Source organism: Zootoca vivipara, chromosome 7, assembly GCF_965207765.1.
Source record: "Zootoca vivipara chromosome 7, rZooViv2.hap1.1, whole genome shotgun sequence".
Classification (NCBI taxonomy): domain Eukaryota; kingdom Metazoa; phylum Chordata; class Lepidosauria; order Squamata; family Lacertidae; genus Zootoca; species Zootoca vivipara.
In genome coordinates, this window is record NC_142590.1 from 41220395 (window position 1) to 41240366 (window position 19972).

Here is a 19972-nt window from a genome sequence, read left to right on the forward strand (position 1 = left end):
TTATCCTGCCCCACCCCTAGCTGCAGCCTCAGCTTAATCACCTTTGTCTCAGGTAACCCACTTAAGAAACCAAGTCCTTACAAGACTTATGTTTTTCAACTTACTTCAGTCATTTCCCCAAGGGAGTGCTTGTTGGATCAATGTCTTAGCTGACTTATCTATGGATATACCCTGTTGTGCCTTTGAAACTTATTTGGCCTACGTAGTATATTGGTTTGAACATTAAAGGTTTTGGCAGAAACCATACTTAATATTCTTCATCTTCTGGTTAGAACCAGCACACCTGACATAATATCTATGCCATCAGGTTTAGGGCAAATGGCGCCATGGTTTGGCCAAAATGGCCTGGTGGGCCTAATTAGGCCCATGGGCTGGAAGTTCCCCACCCCTGGTGTCAGGAGATTCATCCAGGCCCCATCTGGTGATTTCAGAGTGCAAGGTGATAAAAGTTACCATTTATTATTTAAGATTAAGAAATTGCTTACTTTTAAAATTAGAAACTATTTACACTAATGGCTACTTGCTCAAATTCATTAGCCAGTTCTTAATCTAGTTCAGGTGTTCAACAAATGCATTACTATGTTTTGTTTTTTAACTGGAATGTCACACTGGGCCTGACATAGCCTGTGGTGTCTTTATTAGGTAGGAAAGACTCCCCACAACTGGTGTTTTGGTTTTGTGGTAGATTCAAAACATATTCCCATGGGTTTTCTTTCATATCTTGTTTCTGGCAAGGAATACACAAGAGGCCTAGTAATAATAAATGTTCTATTTTTTTGCAGGTTTGCTCATAGCTCCTTTATTGTCTTCCCATTTTCTTTTTTCTTTCTTTTCCCAACTGGAATGATTACCAGTAGAATACAATTAGCAACTTTCAGCAGTGCAAGGAGAATGCTGGGAAAATTAAATATATAAGCAAAAGCATTCCGCATGCCCCTGAAGGATTTTTAAAATGACCATCTTGTTGTTTCTATTTCAAAATTTTGCATCTGGTTACAGAGCTCTAACATTGGTGATCTATAAACAACTGAGATTCTCCCTCACCTTGTGTCTTTCAGAGAGTCATTTTCAACATTGTAAACTTCAGTAAAACAAAAAGCCTCTATCGCGATGGAATGGCTCCAATGGTGAAATCCACAAGCAGGCCGAAATGGTAAGTTACCACACCAGTTAATAATTGTGTTTTAGGAAAAAGCTTTGCCCACAATACATCTTGGAACTGCTGCTCTTTGTTTTATTTGGTTAAACTTGGATAATCTTTATTTTCTTTGTACCGGTATATACTTCAGCTATTGTGCTTTTTCTCTCTCCACAACAGGAGCTAGTTGTTTTTATATCATGGCTTAACCTTGTGAGTGGCAGATTTGGCATAGGAGGTTAGTTATACTGCCCATACCAGAGTCAGAGACAGTAAAGAATTTTCCTTTACACTTTTGCATACTATTTGACAGTTGACTCAGTTGGATGCTTTGCTGGTAAAGGTTGTTGCAAATTTTCATCAGTAGTCTCTTACAGTAAGAGATGTGTATACAATTTACCTGATAAATATGGAGGAGGCATTTGAGAGGTTAGACACAGCAGAACAAGCCTGGAAAGCCAGATAAGATCAGGCTGCCTTGTTTTTTTGTTTTACTTTATGCCACCCAAGAAGAGCCCAATTAATTGGGATTTTAGATGTTGAGATCTTGCTAGCAAAGATGTCCTTTGTCAATTATCCTCTTAGAACTATGAAACTACTAATTTTGGATGGAGTAAGACCAATAAAGTACCACATCTCTCATCCATTCCATTCCCCAAAATCTTATTTGTAACAGTTTCAAGCCAAATAGATCAAGTACATCAAGCACCTTCTGAACCATTCTATTTACAGAATTAATTTCTAATTTTTGCTGTTAATTAAGTACCACTGATTTCCTCTTCATTATTCCCTTGATGTAGTTTCACATTGAAACATCAATCTGTAAAAAACTATGTAAAATATGCCTAAAATATACAGACTTTTCTGTTGTTTTAAGGGATATTCTTACACATATTTTCAGTAACTTAAGTACTTTAGTGTTTCAAATTGTTGTTCATATGTACATTAAAGCAGAGATTACTGTGCTCCTGATAAAGAACTTTTACTTGTTGTTCTTCTTCACCTTCAGGCATCTTTCCCACTATATACAAACAAGTTGACTAAATCAGACCAGTTACAATTTCATCAAACAGTGACAAGTATAAAATAAAAATAAGTGACAAGTATCAAATAAAAGTGACAAGTATCAAATAAAAATAAAAGGCAGAATGGGTACCACTGAAATAAATAAAGCTATTTCTGCATGCACACAGAATGGCATAGCTTCATTTGGCAGCTATGTTGACTGTAACCTGTCTATAGATGCCATGTGCAGAATTTCTTTTATTTTCTAGATGGAAAGGGGTATGGCCATTTTCCTATATTTGTCTGGAAATGGTTGGAGCTTAACTAATGCCCCTACACTTCAACAGCCATGGAATATAAGATACATTTTAGAACTAGATTAAAGCACCTAGAATTATGTTATTATTTACTTACGTAAAATATTTTAAAGCCACCCCTGACAGTTAAGTCCAGTCGCAGATGACTCTGGGGTTGTGGTGCTCATCTCGCTTTACAGGCTGAGGGAGTCGGCATTTGTCAACAGACAGTTTTTCTGGGTCATGTGGCTAGCATGACTAAGCCGCTTCTGGCACTATGGAACACTGAAACCAGAGCAGCGCACAGAAATTCTGTTTACCTTCCCGCCAGAACGGTACCTATTTATCTACTTGCACTTTGACGTGCTTTCAAACTGCTAGGTTGGCAGGAGCTGGGACTGAACAATGGGAACTCACCCCATCATGGGGATTCGACCGCCGACCTTCTGATCAGCAAGCCCAAGAGGCTCAGTCGTTTAGACCACAGTGCCACCCGCGTCCCTTTAAAGCCACACTTTCATATAAACATCATCATTATTATGATGAAAACATTGAGCTTCCAGTGGTTCCACTCCTCTGGGCATAGGAGCCAAGTCCTAGGGGCCGAGGGGTTTTCGCCTTCTCCAAAAATTTTTTAAGGGTGCTGGAAACCCCCCCCCAAAGTTGATGGGCATTGCCATTCAAATGCTGTGCATGCACCACATAATGTGATCAATTATGTGGGACAGGGCTTTTCTGCACTCCTTTCTCCAAAAATCAGGTTGGCACCCCTGCCTCTGAGAGAGCTGTTTGCAATATTTAAAGCAGAGCTTTCCAAACTTGTAATGTTGGTGACACACTTTTTAGACATGCATCATTTCACGACACAGTATTTCAGTTTTACTAGCAAACTGGAGGTTAAGTAAACTCATTTCCAGCCCCGGGAGGAGAGTGGGGAGCATTCGTGTGACACACCTACACACTGCAGCCGACACACTAATGTGTCGTGACACACAGTTTGGAAAGCTCTGATTTAAAGAGTGTGTACTGTATAGCCTATTCTACAGTTGCCATTTCCTGTGTGGTTGTGGAGAATGAAAAGGTACAGTGGAATCGTCCTCTAAGGTGGATGGAAGAGCCATGTCAGGCTGAGGGGCGCCCTTGAGTTGGGGTGACAGCTGTAACATCCGTATCAGAGTCCTTCTTAGACCAACAGGGGACATGACAGCATCGGGAACTTCTGTGGTCTCCTTGTAGTTGCTGGTTGCTTGTGTGGAGGTTGTATATGAGAAGCTCAGGCTGTTTGACTTGTTGGCATCTATTGTTAGTAATATATCAAATATATTGCAAGCCGCTAAGTGACAAATACTAAATATCATTGTATGTTATCGGATGCCATCATATATATATTCTGAAAACCCATTGTTAGGGGTTTTATGTCAATTATGTCAGTCAGAGCTCATGGCACTAAACCACAACTTCTGTGAAGTAAAGTAATGTGTCATATCAAGCTATATTGGTCGCATTTCATGGCAGATAAAAAGACACAATGAAACAAGAAAGATGCTAATTTAAACCAATGAGATATGATGTAACTTGTCAGGTAAAATTGATCAGAATGATTTGCTCATTCATAGCTGTTAAATGGCAAAGCCTCAGGTCTTTTTTCCCTCCTACCATTGTCAACAAACTCTTATTTTTCCTTTTTAAAGATGTGAATATGTTTTTGGGGAAAATGTGTTTATGCTTTTGTGGATCTCTTTTGTGAGTTGATACAATAGAATAGACCTACATATACTGCCCTTATTAGCGATGTGTGAGTTCACACTAGCTTACCATAGAAGGCACTCCGTTGTTCTTTCTAGGAAAATTATCAGAAAACTGTTAGGGTCTTATAGCACTTCAATTTTTTAAAAAGAAAACTAGAAATTGGGAGATCAGCCCCAGTCCTCTATGCCAGTGTTTCCCAACCTTGTGCCTCCAGCTGTTTTCGGACTACAGTTCCCATCATCCCTGACCACTGGTCTTGCTAGCTAGGGATGATGGGAGTTGTAGTCCCAAAACATCTGGAGGCACAAGGTTGGGAAACACTGCTCTATGCCATCTCCATACTTCCCAAGCAAGCTTGTTTTGTAAATGAGTTGAGAACTGGGAGTGGAGATTTAAAAAAAAAGCACTTCTGAAGAAGTGTGCATGCACATGAAAACCTATACTCAGAACAAACTTAGTTGGTCTCTAAAGTGCTTCTGTACTATTTTTTTTTGACTGCATCAGATCAACATGGCTACCTACCTGAATCTGGGAGTGGAGAGAATTTGCTGAAGATAGGAAAGGTCTTAATAGTTCTCTTTTTAACGAGCCAGGTTGCACCTGAGCTTACTTAGAATCATTAGTTTCTACTAGAATGCATGCAACATGTAATTTTCAATGCTTTCTGTATGAATTGGGCAGAAACACATTCTGAACCTACTGTGTTCACATTTGCTGCCACTGCTAGTTACTGTTGGGTGTGGTTTTCCAGACTAAGTAGTTTGGCTTGTCTGAGCTTTCTCAAGAGAATTTTCAGAAGAAGGTGGGGACTTTCACACAAGTTCCCTGAGAATGCTTGGAAGACCATGTTGATGGGAGAGAGCTTGAGCCTAACGTCTGCCATCCCCCTCCCAAGGAAGCATACCATTGTGTGGACTGCAGGGCAAGGGGGTTATTGTACAGAGATGAGAGAGATGGCAGTAGGAAATGAGCTGGGAACCAGGAGCTGCACCAGAAGATCAGAGTCAAGAGCCAGAGCCAGTAGTCAGGACCAAGGCGTAAGTAGCAGCAAGGAGAAAGTCAGAGGCTAGGACCAAAGGACAAATCAGGAGGCAGAATCAAAGGGCCCAAAGAATACAGGATAACAGTGTTGCTCAGGCAAGGCTCAACTAGAACTGTCATATATTCATTCCTGTCCAGAAGGATCCAATGGCCAGCCTCAGCATACAGTTCAGGGATTGAGGGTGCTTTGCTGCCTAGGTAGATGCTGTAACCTGTAATTTGATGGTCATCTCTTGAGGAAGCTGCACACAGATCTAGCTGAAGTCCCAGTAGCTCCTCCGACAGGAGGGTTGGCTAGTGGAAGAAAAATTAGGTATTCCTGAGCATGTTCAGGAGCATCTTTTTGCACTTGCAATGCATAGGATTCAAAATTTTAGTTTCTTAAACCCCCAGCCCAATTCATTTGGCTGAGATGTATTAGAAACTACAACTGCCATGCAGCCTGGTGACAAAGGATGCTCCTAAGCATATTCAGGAACACATAGGATTTAAGAATAGGCCTACAATAACCTTTCTGCCACAATCTAGCCTACTTGCCAGTCTGCCTTCCTGAAAAGGTAACTTTGGTAGGAAAGGAGATCTACAGAAAATGATGGCTGGCAGTGAACGCATTCTATACTATACCTGTACTCTGGAGGAAGTTTGGGCTTGATTCTAAGTAGCACTAAGATTTTTGAATAGCAGATACCTTCTCCAAACTGCAACAGTTGCTTTCAATGTGCACCCCTGATATTATCCAATTTCCCCTCCCTTGTTCTTCTGCCTTGTTTCAACACTCCCTCCTTCCCCCCTTGTTCATTTTAGTGTTTGTTGTTGCTCCCTAATTTCATATACTAGTCTCCATTCTTCCAAACCATTAGTTTTACTGCATAGGCTCTAATACATTAAATTTTATGCGTTGCACACACATGCATTGCCATTCCCCTGATTCCACAAGGTTTTGCAACTTTTTCAAAGTGAAAGGGGAAAGTGACTTGTTCAGTAGGCAGCAGATTTTCTAAATGATTGAGTGAGCAAGCACTCTCTTTGGGTAGACTAGCTATAACTCTTGATTATTCAGCAAGAGCATTGCCTCATTGGGGACATTAGTTTTCAAATTGCGCTAATCTTTTTAAAGTAACAACTGGCCACTCATCACCTTAGGTATTCCAGCAAAGATCCTGTGCAAAACTCTAATTAGTATTTATGGAACAGCAGCTCGTCCCTGTAGAATAATAGCTGTAGCTGGCAAATATCTATTTGACACCTGTTAAGTCTTCAAACATTCTGCATCTTAATGAGGAGAGAGTGCTAGGTGAAGTCCAGACAATTCAGAGGTAAGTGATAACAAAGAACAAATCAGCAGTGGTGATGGTTATTCTCTGCAGGTGACAATCTTGTAACAAGCCTAGCATTAGCAAGTGACATAGTCAGGCATATGCTGAGGCCCATTGACCAGTGGGGCCTCACAGCTGATTAGAGATGAGGATGAACTCCAATCTGCTGTCATGTTCTGCATGCTGTGGCCAGGCTAAGCTTTCAATGTGCTTCAGAAGCAGGGTGTGAAAATTGCCTCTCATGCAGGTGTTGTGTACCCATACAACTAGGAAACGGGAGCTCATTCTACAAGCATCTGCAAAGTGTAAGAGAATGAGAGATTTCCCCAGTGCAATGAAATGAGGGCCACTGAGGCAATATCCAGTTTTCTGTTGGGAAAGCTGAGCAGCTCAACTGTGGGTCACATATGTCCACCTGATCTTCCTCTCAGGGGAAGGAGGCAGTGACTAAAGTCACCTCTGTACCTGCAGTATGAAAAGGAAGCTGAAGGAGGGCCCTGCAGTTCTCTTGCCCAGGGTATTCAACTCCCTGAGAAGCTTGTCAGGTGTACATTTGTCAATAGTTATATCAGTCAACAAATAATAGGACATTAACTGCATGAAGAGAGAATTTATAACTCTATACTCTTTATATATAACATCAGGTTCCAGGCCTCTGGCCTTGGCAAAATTGTCACTAGTGTTCCCTTTTTATATTTCATTCTTCAAAATGGCTGTTAAATGTGGATTTGTCTTTCTAGTCAAGCAGTGCTTTGACATCTATTACATCTACTACAAAATTCTTTTAGACTCTGCTGTAGCATTTCTCCCTGTAGTGGTCTGGGTGCCGGAGAGCTTCCTGTGGAGTAACTTAAATGTTAATTTATATAGATGTCAGTAAACTTGTTTTCCTTTCACATCAGGAGGGTTACTGTTTGCATTGCTTTTCTATAAATCTATCAAATAAAATGCAAATGTAAAGAGCTGTATTTCATGTTTTATTGATCAGGAGAAGGCAGAGTTGTTGTGACAGCATCTGAATTTTGATTAGCTGTAACTTGTCTGTTTTAAAGTTTATTTTGGGGTGTAGACTGCAGTCACCTCATTTTCGTGGGCAGGTATGCCTTTGTCACTTGCATTCTGTAGAAGATGTTATTGGAGGTTAGGTCATTGTATGTGGGAAAGTGAGAAGAAATCTAGTAGTAGTGACCATTATGTTAGGGGGGAGAGAGGTTTCTTAACCATAGGGGTCTTCTGGCTTTCGCTTCTTCCTTCCACAACTCCCGTGCTCATACCAGCCAATGGAGTCTTGTGAATGGGCAAAGAGGACTGTTCACCCTTCTTCCTCAGCATGTGGAATAGACTAGAGTAGAATGCACAGTGAACCCTGGGAGATGTGATTTCTGCAAGGCACTTGACATTTCTCAGGCACTGGGGAGAAACAGCATCTCCCAAGATTCCATGCATATACCTCCCTAGTAGCATTTCAGCTGCTGAGGAGGGAGAGAGACTGAAAAAGGGGAAACTGAGACCTCTTCTTCCCATTACAGCTGTTGCTGCTAGAGTGGAAGCCTAGCTAGGTGGGTGGAGGGAAGAAGAGTGGGAGGGAAGATTAAAATGAAATAGAAAAGAGTTCAGGGGTTGTAATGTTCATCCTCAGATTGAATACGCATTCCTACTTCTCATTCTTTCCAAACTCTTTGGGAAAAAATACAATTGTGAAAACTGGTTATTTGTATAATTAGCATTTGGTAACATAAGGGATTTTTCTCTAATAAATAAGAGGGATTCATAAAAGAATCACTGCCAAATTTTTGGGATGACAGATATGTGTTGGCAAAAGTTACTTCCTCTGATAGTGAAGTGGAAAAAGATAATAGGAATTTTTAAACTGTAGCAGTTTTTAATCACATTTTAATCACATGCCTAGGTACACAACCCTGTGAAGGTTAAGTATGTGCTTGGTTAAAGTGCAGGACCTTTAGCTAGAACCTGCCCATATTTTCTATTTTAAGTGAATGATTAAGTGTTCTTACCTGGGGGAACTGACCACTATGATTACTTCGCCTGCTGGTTTCTGGAAATGGAAAAGTGGATGAATGTTAACAGACTGGAATGATGAATGCAGTTCATTTAACTCAGTGGTCCTTCAAGTACACAGTCCAGTGTGTGGCCAGACAAGATAAAAATAATACACAGAATCAATATTGGATTGAAATAGCCCACAACTTTTATTGATTACAGATGTAAGTAGGCTTAGTGGAAGGTATTAGGTATGCATCAGGTGTCAGTCAGCCCATCTGCTTATTGATAAGAGTTTAGGTCAACCCTGGGTAGAGGGTCACCCTATGATGCATCACATTGGGGTGAGCCCAGCAGGGCTGCCACTTGGAAGGGTGCTATCAGCCCCTGTATGGACTCCCAGACAGAGACACCGCTTGCAGGATCCCTTTAGCGGGGTACCCAGTAAGCTAAATATGCAACTCAATGCTTTACCCACCAAAAGTTGTGATGATTGCTATGAGGTAGGCGATGAACCTGTAGAGCAGCCCATTTGTCTAGAGGGAATGTGGCAACTGAGGCTTTCATACCAAGGTCTGCCCACTGCCTGCCCACTGGCCTTTGGGCAGGACCTATAAGAAACAGGGCAAATGATCTGAGTGGGCCGTGACCAGGTACGGCATGGTTTTAAAGGAGATAGTCAGTGGTTTGTGCAACATATGTATACGAGAGGTGAGGAGCATGAGTGAATATGGATATCAAAATTGTATGTGTTTGCATGAAGACTGTGAGCGGTGTTTATTCATGAAAGAAATGTGCGAGTACTGTGCTCACGTGTATGTAAATGTATACAGTCTACATATTACAAACAAAACATTTTCAGAGCCATCTTCACATCCATTAAGTTGCACAAGGCATGGTTTATAATAAGTATAAGCTGGGATATTGAACACAAACAAACAAACAATGCTCCCCCATATAATTCGAGCCTTCCAAATAGATATGAATGAATAGCTGAAATAATAGGAACTGTATGAGTAGGTTAAAATACTATTTTGCTAGTAATTGCAGTTGGCAACAGTGAGTGCAGAGCCGGTGCCCATGAATATACCGTACAAAGGGGGAGATCATATATGTTCAAGGAAACAATGTCTACTCAACCCTTCCATTAGCTTCCCACTGGAGCATGAAACAAGGACATTCTCTGCAGTAACATTGCAACACATCCCTAGTTAACAAGGGCACCCCCCTTAAGATTACAGAAATGTGCATTAAGACTAGAAAAGCCTCAGGGTAAGTGAAGACAAGATACAGAGAACACACCATCTTTTTCACAAAGATCAGTTTCACATCCTGCCTTGTAGCATGAATCATATGCTTGGGAAATTTCTAAAAGCTGCTTTTGTCTTCATCACTTATTTTCTGAAGCAACTGTTCTTCTAATATAATTGTCCTGGTGCTTCCCTCAGTCTATCCCCATATTCACTGTGCAGATTGACAACGATGTTCTAATTATCTAATCCAATATTTGTTTTTAACTCTCTCTTTTTAAACTGATAGTTTTATTCTTTTTTGTAAACTGCTTTGAAATTTTACTACAGTCAAGCAGTATATAAATGTGAAATAATAAAATGATAAAAAATCTCTGCTGTTCACTTAAACAGCCTTATTTTGGGACCAGAATCCTCCTTTTTGTGCATGGGTCCTGAAGATGTTATGGCTCAGTCTGGGTGTGGTGATCAGTTCTGTACTCCTGGTGACTGGATTCCATCAGTGACTTGTGACTAAGTGAGGCTGGAGAGCCTGTAATCATGTGCCAGAGAGGACGTGTAGCCAGGCTCAAAATGGCTCTTGAAAATACAATGGCCATGAACTTGTGACACTGGTCCTCAAGCAACTGTAGTTTGGCCCAACTACAGTACCTGCTTCTGCTAACCTACAGCCTCCACAGCTGCAAGGGCCTGACTACTACATGCCTTTTACTGTGGGTGAAAGTCTAGGTCACTGGAGACAGGGCTACCATGTGTCTTACTGTACAGAGAGCTGTCCTCTATTTAGGCTATCTGATCCATGGTTACATTTAAAGAACCATAATAATGGAGAGCAGAGGCCTTGAGGTTGCCCATCACCAACACCTGGACAGCAGACTTAGCAAGCTTACAGGTCTCCTGCTCATAGTCTTGTGAGGCCAGCCTTTGTTGCATTACAGTGCAATGGAAGGCAGGAGTGCTTTTGCATTACACTGGGGGACTAGATTGGGGTTGATGCCAGAGGGTATGTTATGCTTGTATGCACAGAGCACCAAGCCTTTGTTGGTATGTAATATTCCCTACCACCCAACTTTTCCTGATTGAAAATGCATATCTTCTGGGGCGTACTTCCAAGAGAGTCACATGACCTGCACCAGACTCTTGCACCTCCCCTTAAAGTGCTTTTTTGGGGGACACAATCTCACATGGTGCTCCCAAACGAGCATTTTGGGGTGCTGCATGAGATTGCGGCCACCCAAAAGTGCTTTTTTCAGGGTGATAGCGCAGTGCATGAGCATGTAAGATCATGGCACCCAAAATGGCTGCCACAATCTAGTGTGAAAAATTGGGCACTTGGCAGGTATGATATTCTATTATTATTATTATTATTATTATTATTATTATTATTATTATTATTCATTGCTCATTTAGCTGATGCTTTGCTTGTTTTATGCTTTCATTATTCTAGTTATTGTTTAATTGCATGTGTTTTATTTTGACCATGTTTTAATAAACTGCTCTGAGGGTTGTTAGTTTTTTTTTTTATAATCAAGCAGTATGTAATTTGAATGAAATAAATAAATCATAATAGTATTTGTTGGTAGACAACTCTGGACATCAGTTGCTGGAAAAGCAAGGTGTAATATTTTAAAACAAATCACCCCAATAAAAAAACAGGAATACTCAAGAATATGTAGTAGCAAAGACTAAAACATTTACATGGGTGGCTGAAAAACTATGTAAAAGTTAGCAAAAAGCCATGATGAGGAGCGAGCAGAATATAGTCTCTTATATAGTTTTTTTTCTTATTTTTTAAAAAATCCTGCATGCATTCTTTGATGGGAGACAGTCCTAAAGCATCCTTGCAGCGAGAAGCATTAGATCAATGTAGTTCAGGTGCGGTGGACGTAGCACCAAGTGGATTGCTCTTAGTGGACAATATTGCTGAGATCTAGAACTGCTGTATACTGAAGTCCTCCTCTCCCCAATTAAAGCGTATGAAATGTGGATTTTAAACTTTACAAGAACAAGAGAATCTGATCCATTGTTCATGCAATCCCCAAGGCCACTATTTCTCAAAAATGCCTGCATACATTTTACTTCCTCAACAACAATAAAAAAAAATCTATATAATTACCCAGCATATAAGTGAGGCTGGCTCAGAAAATCAAGCAACATGGGACCTACTTTATGCAAACACTGCATATTAATCATCTTAATATTTATAAGCAATTTAATTTGATATAAAATAGCAATTGTGATATATTCTGTATACAAACAAATGAGTCATTTCTACTGCTCAACTGAAGAACTATAGGCTTTACATACTAGAGAACAGCCACAGTGTGCAGGGAAATAATGACTTGCTTGGGAGAGTAAAACAAAATACATAAATCTATGCTAGTGCTCTGACAAAAAAGTGAAGAAGGAAAAAGGAGGAAGAACAGAAATACTAAACTGGAAGAGGAAAAAATATTTTTAATTATAAGCTGTCAGCACCTCAACTAATGCCAACATATCCTCCTCCTTCTCCTCCTCCTCCTCCTCCTCCACCCATCTGACTGGGTTGCCCCAGTCACTCTGGGTGGCTTTCAACATATTAAAAACACAGCAAAACATCAAACTTAAGCAACTTTCTGAAGACATCTGAAGGGACGTTTTTTAATCTCCTTAACATCTGATGGGAGGGCATTCCACAGGGCGCGTGCCATAACCGAGAAGGCCCTCTGCCTGGTTCCCTGTAACTTCACTTCTCACAGTGAGGGAACTGCCCAAATGCCCTTGGAGCTGGACCTCAGTGTCCAAGCTGAATGATGGAGATGCTCCTTCAGGTATACAGAGTTGGAGCTTTGTATATCTGCTACTTGGATAGCATTTCAAAATTGCTCCTTTGGATAGCAGTTACTAGACGGTGAGGTAGTTCTGTGAAGTGTCTTATGACTTGGATGGGGGGATTTTCTATAACCTGCTACTTCTTTCCTGTTTGCAGGTGGGCAGGAAGGCTCTAGTTGAATGGATGAAATCCCTTGATGAAATCCCATGGTGAGCCAGTTCACCACTGACACAGTCTCCACAACGTGCACTAGTCCTTTCACCAATTGATTTAGAAACTTAAACTGAAAAAAGTTACAGGGTAGTGGTTACCACTTGGCAAGCAGTTTTTGTGCAGTGCCTCTCCATCTGAACAATACTTCAATATAAAGAAGTAGCATAGGATGAATAAACTTAGTGGTTTAGATCCATGCAGAGCTTCATGCTCTGGCACCGAGGACGGAGAGCAGACAGGGGCATGGCTGGCGCGCACCACGGGGGGGGGGCATGGCGCGCGTCCTGGGGACGTGGCACGTCACCTGCAGGGGTGTGGTGTGTCTCCTGGGGGTGTGGCACCCAGCATGGGGGGGGGTGAGCCGCGATGGAACCCCACCGGGATCGTGGTGCTGGGGCGCTGCACTCCCCATGCCACCCTCTTCCTCCGCCAGTGGATCCATGTCTTTTAATTTTTTTAATTAAAAGCTGCAGGTCCATGCACCACTTGAGATGTGGGCAACTGGCATTGCTTGCTGCTCCATCCTTGCGTCAAATAAGCCTGGTAGCAGCTAGAACAAGTCTTTATGGTAGTGACCCCTAAACTGTGGAGCCTTCCGCACAGCTACATAGATTAATATCCCTGCCGGGATTCAGAAGGGAATGTGAGACTTTGCTTTTCCAGCAAGCTTTGGGTTGGTATTGTTTCATTTTCTCTGGTGCCTGTGTGTTTTCATCTCTTTGGTTAAGAACAGCTCCAGGAATGGGACAATGTATGTGAGGGAAAGGATGGAAATCACTTCACTCTCAAACCCCTGCACCATGGCCATGATCCATATCGCCCCTCTCCATTTGCTTTCAAGAGAATGATATGGCATCCAGCCACTGATCTTGCAGTTTGTTCCCATGCGACCAGATGTCAAACATTTTATGAAAAATCTTGACTTGTTTTTGAGACCTTTAGGAAGCTATGGATGTCCTACCTTCAGGTATACCATTTAGGGAAGATGAAGTGTAATCACATGCCCCTGCATGATTATTTCTCCAGCACCCATATTTTAAGCCAGCCTACCCGTTTGTTGTATCATACAGCACTGCTATAAACAAATTATACATGCCAAAGGCACAAATTCCTTTGCTTTATTTTTAAACGAGGGAAGTTCCTTTTGCTCTGGCTTCACAACACTGTTTCTGAATCAATGATTTAACATTTCATCCTCTGAAGCATGTGCATCTGCTATACAATGTGACTGTGGCCTCTTGCCCCTATTCCTCCAGTTCTCTCTTACACACATTAAATGTTAAGTGTTCAGTTGTAAGTAAATGAGGTTAGTACTGGGTTTAACACTTCCTGGAAACACTTTACTATTCTCTCTTTCCCTGTATAGAATGAAAAAAATAACCACAAGGAAAGACTGCTTGCCTCATCAATTGATATTTGAAAATAAGATAGTAGTATGACAGAAGTTCATGTCCTGAAATGTCACATTAAATTTGTTTCTGTGACTTTGTGATTTGCTCTTTTAACCATTTTGAAAGCAAAGAGCTTAGCTTGCTTATGGATTCAGATACACAGAAGCTTTCTTACGTAATTTAAGGAACCTCTTTACATCTTTTCCTATATAGCAGCAGCATCCACTGGTAACCATGGGCCACACCCAGATCAGAGTATTTGCTGATTATTTGATTTTCATACTTTCATGAATGCACTGCAAGTGTGTTCTTCACCTGCTCTGTAAATGATTTGGTCTGGGTTTGGCCATTTGAGTTCTTTCCACAATTGCTCATAATAGCTAATGTCTGTTACAAACACATAATATGGGGTGCAGACCCTGATATTGGTGTAATTGTGCCCATTCCTTTCTATCATCAATGTATTATTGTGAATTTGTGATATAGGTCATCACTGTGAATTTCTATAGCCACAACAAATGAATACAGTAAAATCAGACTAAATGAATACTTTTAAACAAGTCAGAGCACATTGTCTAAAGGTTTGACTAAACAAATAGGCCTTGTGATGACGAGCATGGATAATTGATCAGAGCTTTAGAGGGTCTAAAGTTGCAATCCTGGTGTCTGCTACCAATGAGTAAACCTCATGAAATTCATTAGGACCTATTTATGAGCAGACATTTCTGAGCCATTCTCAGTTAACTTTCCCTATAAAAGCAGTCACCAAGGCAAATGTTTCATAGTTTTCTTTCTTTGAAGAGTTGCAACAAAGTTGCTGCTCTGGGGCAAAAGAAGGTGAGCTTCTGCATGCCCATCCAACAGCACTTTTAGTAAGGATAGCACTTCAGCCCACAATCTTCTTTAACTCCTATTTTAAACTGATCTGGAAGAACTGGATGCTTTCTTGCTTTGAGGTAAATATTAGTAAGCCCCCCAACTCCTCTCTAGGCCCTGAAGCCAGTGACCTTCACCAGCATCTTTAATTGACATGAATGTGAGCAAAAAACTCAGTGTCCCTATGTATTTAACAGTCTAAAAAGCACTGTGCTGTAGAGGGAAATGAGAGGACCTACTGGGAAGGAACTATTCAGACAATAGTTAGCCTTGAGAATCCACTAGGGATGTAATTTACTTTAATGGGAGAGAAATGCTCCTCTTCTATTGTTTATTTGCCAATTCAGCAAAGGCTCCTAATTGAACATGGCTATGTTCTGTTGCATGTTTATGATATGATAATCATTATTTGGTTTGACCTAGTAAAGTACTTAATAAAGAATAGCCATGGGCTCAAATTATATTCTCTAGTCCAGATGCAGCATACAGGGGGGAAAGAGTGTGGTTGTTTTTTTTTTAAATAAGCTGTGAGCATATCCACAGTTGAACAAAAAATGAGAGGTGGCATGGGCAAAAGTAAGCAAGAACAAGAAGAGAAAAAAGGGGGAGGATTTTAACATTCCATATTTTCCATTTAGGGGTGGGTGGGTGGGTGGTTGTGCTTGGATTCATTGCAATGAACTCTCAGCTTCTGAGACTGGATGGGCTAAAATCCTAGAAAAATCAAATCAGGGATCACAGTCAGGTTTTTAAGCAGAAATTTTGATCTCTTTTAGCTGTGAAGGCTCCTATTTTTCTATTTAGTATAGTACAGATTTCATGTGAGCAGAAATGAGAAGAAAGGATACATTACAGAAAATTGAGGGTATACTAAGGCTGGTAATGATATTTTATGAGGCATTTTTTCTATGTGTAAAAAATGAAAAATACACATGCTTTCATAAATATTCAGACTGAGGATACTACAAAGATTTGACTATAAAAATATTATGTTCAATATACTATTCAAAAACTTTAATACTGGAGAATTGGAACTGGCTGAGGGTAACTCTGAGACAAGTGCAAAGTTTTCCAGGAATGAAGCCAGACCATATTTGTCTCATAATTAATATCTAGTTCCACGAGACAACAGAATTCTCACTCACTTTTACACTATCTCTGTTTATGTTGATCTAGATTTCACTGGTGTTATCACAATCACTAATGGGTTACCAAATCAAATGTGAGCTTTTCTGAAGCATTCTCCATGGCTATTTCACAATGCTTGGGCTTATTCCATCCATTCTGTGGTGGGTGCAGGAGAGATAATTCACTCATATTTAAATTCTGGACTGATTTGCTGCCAGGAGGTGCTCAATTTTAGTTTACAATAGATAATCAAGATCATAAAACACAAACACAATTCAATTTAAATCATTTAATTCTAAAACCAGCAGTCCAAAACAACAATAGAAAATATCTTAATTCTTCCCCAACCCTAAATATTCTTCCGCAACCCTAAATATTGGCATTCCCCAGAGCCCATTTTAATGTTCTCCCTTCAGCACTATTAGAGGGCAGATACCATGACATCCCAGTTGAACAAAGATTATGCCCATGCAACTCTAATGACAGGCATAGGCAAAGTCGGCCCTCCATATGTTTTGAGACTACAATTCCCATCATCCATGACCACTGGTCCTGTTAGCTAGGGATGATGGGAGTTGTAGTCCCAAAACATCTGAAGGGCTGTGTTTGCCTATGCCTGTCTAATGAGATTGAATCCATTGGGCATGTTCTTTTATACTGCCCATTGTATTGTGATACCCAAAGAGAGCTAATTCAACCATTATTATCTGGCTGTTTAGAGGAAACTTACGTTAAATACCTTCTTGCCAATAAAGATCTGGATATCATCAGGTCTGTTGTGAAATTCTGTTTTATGGCAACAAGCACAAGACATGCCACGGTGGGACAAACATGCTCATTAAAATTTCCACAGCCATACTACATGTCCACGTTTGCCAAATTTTGTCTACAGTATTTCCTGTGCATATATACACTATTAACTGTACATTCACACCTATGGGGAACATCTATATTTATTGCACAAGAAACAGACCTTCTGCTTATGATTTGGGAGGAGTTTAAAATGATTAATGCAACTTAAAGTAGCTAGGTGATAGGAATTTTCTTATATGAATCTAATAAGCCCTCTAGGGGAGGCAGGAGCTGATGATGCATAGAAAAATTGAGTTATTAAAATATGCTTACTTTAGTAGCTTATTTCCATTTGTCCCAATCCAGAGATAAACCTGCATAAGAGTGGGTTGTCCAGACTCAATTGTGCTATTGTAATTGTGTACTTAGCCACCAACTGATGGTAAATTCCCATTTGAATTTTCTGAGTCCAAGCTTCACTACACTAAAGAGATGTTGCCAGTTTAAATGATCAGATGCCTTGACTGTGTCCAGCATCAGGAGAACAGTAGGTTTTAGATGCGATTGCCTCCAAAAAATTGTATTGAGAACCCTTCTAATAGGGAAGACTATTAGATCTTTGCTTTATGAATCCAGCTAGGTCATGGTGGACATAGTTTGGCAAGGTTTTTGAAAGTCTACTGGCCAGTATGCCTGTAAATTTAGTATCCACATTAATCAATGAACAGATCTATAATAGGTTTTCACCCCATCTGTTTGGCATATTTTTCTCCCTGTTGCTCTCATTTGCCTTCGGCTTGACTGAAGGCAGTGTGTACATCCATTCAAGGAGTGACAGGGGGTCTGTTCAACCTGGCACATCTCTATGGCAGGACAAAAGTGTAGTGAGTCCTTATCAGAGAGATGCAGTTTGCAGATTATGAAACCTCAACAGTGCACCCTGGGGAAGCCCTACAGAGGCTCATCAACTGTTTTGTCCAAGTCTGCAGGGAATTTGGACTTGCCATCAGCCTTATGAAGACCAACATCTTGGGTCAGAACATCACCAGCACTCCACACATCAAAATTGGGGTTCACATGTTTGAGGTGATGGATGATTTTGTCTACCTGGGTTCTATCATAATCAGCAACCTCTCCATCAATGCTGAGCAGGACAAGTGTATTGGCAAGGCAGCTATAGCAATGGCTTGACTCTCTAAAGGCGGATGGGAGAATGCCTTGATGATGTCACCATTACCACTTTTGTTGTTGTTTAGTCGTTTAGTCGTGTCCGACTCTTCGTGACCCCATGGACCATAGCACGCCAGGCACTCCTGTCTTGCACTGCCTCCCGTAGTTTGGTCAAACTCATGTTCGTAGCTTCGAGAACACTGTCCAACCATCTTGTCCTCTGTCGTCCCCTTCTCCTTGTGCCCTCAATCTTTCCCAACATCAGGGTCTTTTCCAAGGATTCTTCTCTTCTCATGAGGTGGCCAAAGTATTGGAGCCTCAGCTTCACGATCTGTCCTTCCAGGGAGCACTCAGGGCTGATTTCCTTAAGAATGGATAGGTTTGATCTTCTAGCAGTCCATGGGACTCTCAAGAGTCTCCTCCAGCACCATAATTCAAAAGCATCAATTCTTCGGCGATCAGCCTTCTTTATGGTCCAGCTCTCACTTCCATACATCACTACTGGGAAAACCATAGCTTTAACTATACGGACCTTTGTCGGCAAGGTGATGTCTCTGCTTTTTAAGATGCTGTCTAGGTTTGTCATTGCTTTTCTCCCAAGAAGCAGGCGTCTTTTAATTTCGTGACTGCTGTCACCATCGGCAGTGATCAAGGAGCCCAAGAAAGTAAAATCTCTCACTGCCTCCATTTCTTCCCCTTCTATTTGCCAGGAGGTGATGGGACCAGTGGCCATGATCTTGGTTTTTTTTGATGTTGAGCTTCAGACCATATTTTGCGCTCTCCTCTTTCACCCTCATTAAAAGGTTCTTTAATTCCTCCTCACTTTCTGCCATCAAGGTTGTGTCATCTGCATATCTGAGGTTGTTGATATTTCTTCCGGCAATCTTAATTCCTGCTTGGGATTCATCTAGTCCAGCCTTTCGCATGATGAATTCTGCATATAAGTTAAATAAGCAGGGAGACAATATACAACCTTGTCGTACTCCTTTCCCAATTTTGAACCAACCAGTTGTTCCATATCCAGTTCTAACTGTAGCTTCTTGTCCCACATAGAGATTTCTCAGGAGACAGATGAGGTGATCAGGCACTCCCATTTCTTTAAGAACTTGCCATAGTTTGCTGTGGTCGACACAGTCAAAGGCTTTTGCATAGTCAATGAAGCAGAAGTAGACGTTTTTCTGGAACTCTCTAGCTTTCTCCATAATCCAGCGCATGTTTGCTATTTGGTCTCTGGTTCCTCTGCCCTTTCGAAATCCAGCTTGCACTTCTGGGAGTTCTCGGTCCACATACTGCCTAAGCCTGCCTTGTAGAATTTTAAGCATAACCTTGCTAGCGTGTGAAATGAGCGCAATTGTGCGGTAGTTGGAGCATTCTTTGGCACTGCCCTTCTTTGGAATTGGGATGTAGACTGATCTTCTCCAATCCTCTGGCCATTGCTGAGTTTTCCAAACTTGCTGGCATATTGGGTGTAGCACCTTAACAGCATCATCTTTTAAAATTTTAAATAGTTCAGCTGGAATATCATCACTTCCACTGGCTTTGTTATTAGCAGTGCTTTCTAAGGCCCATTTGACTTCACTCTCCAAGATGTCTGGCTCAAGGTCAGCAACCACACTACCTGGGGTGTACGAGACCTCCATATCTTTCTGGTATAATTCCTCTGTGTATTCTTGCCACCTCTTCTTGATGTCTTCTGCTTCTGTTAGGTCCTTACCACTTTTGTCCTTGATTATGGTAATCTTTGTACGAAATGTTCCTTTCATATCTCCAATTTTCTTGAACAGATCTCTGGTT

General features: G+C 41.0%; 1 protein-coding gene across 5 annotated transcripts in view; it reads left to right on the forward strand.

The window, feature by feature from the left end:
- Positions 1-19972, forward strand: part of BEND5 (BEN domain containing 5) — a 733139-nt gene that overhangs the window by 151410 nt on the left and 561757 nt on the right. For all 5 annotated transcript variants that reach the window (XM_088674073.1, XM_035121552.3, XM_060276914.2 and 2 more), the window contains one exon: positions 1059-1153. In XM_088674073.1, the coding sequence (XP_088530199.1) occupies positions 1059-1153 (95 nt within the window). The remainder of the gene's footprint in view (positions 1-1058; positions 1154-19972) is intronic.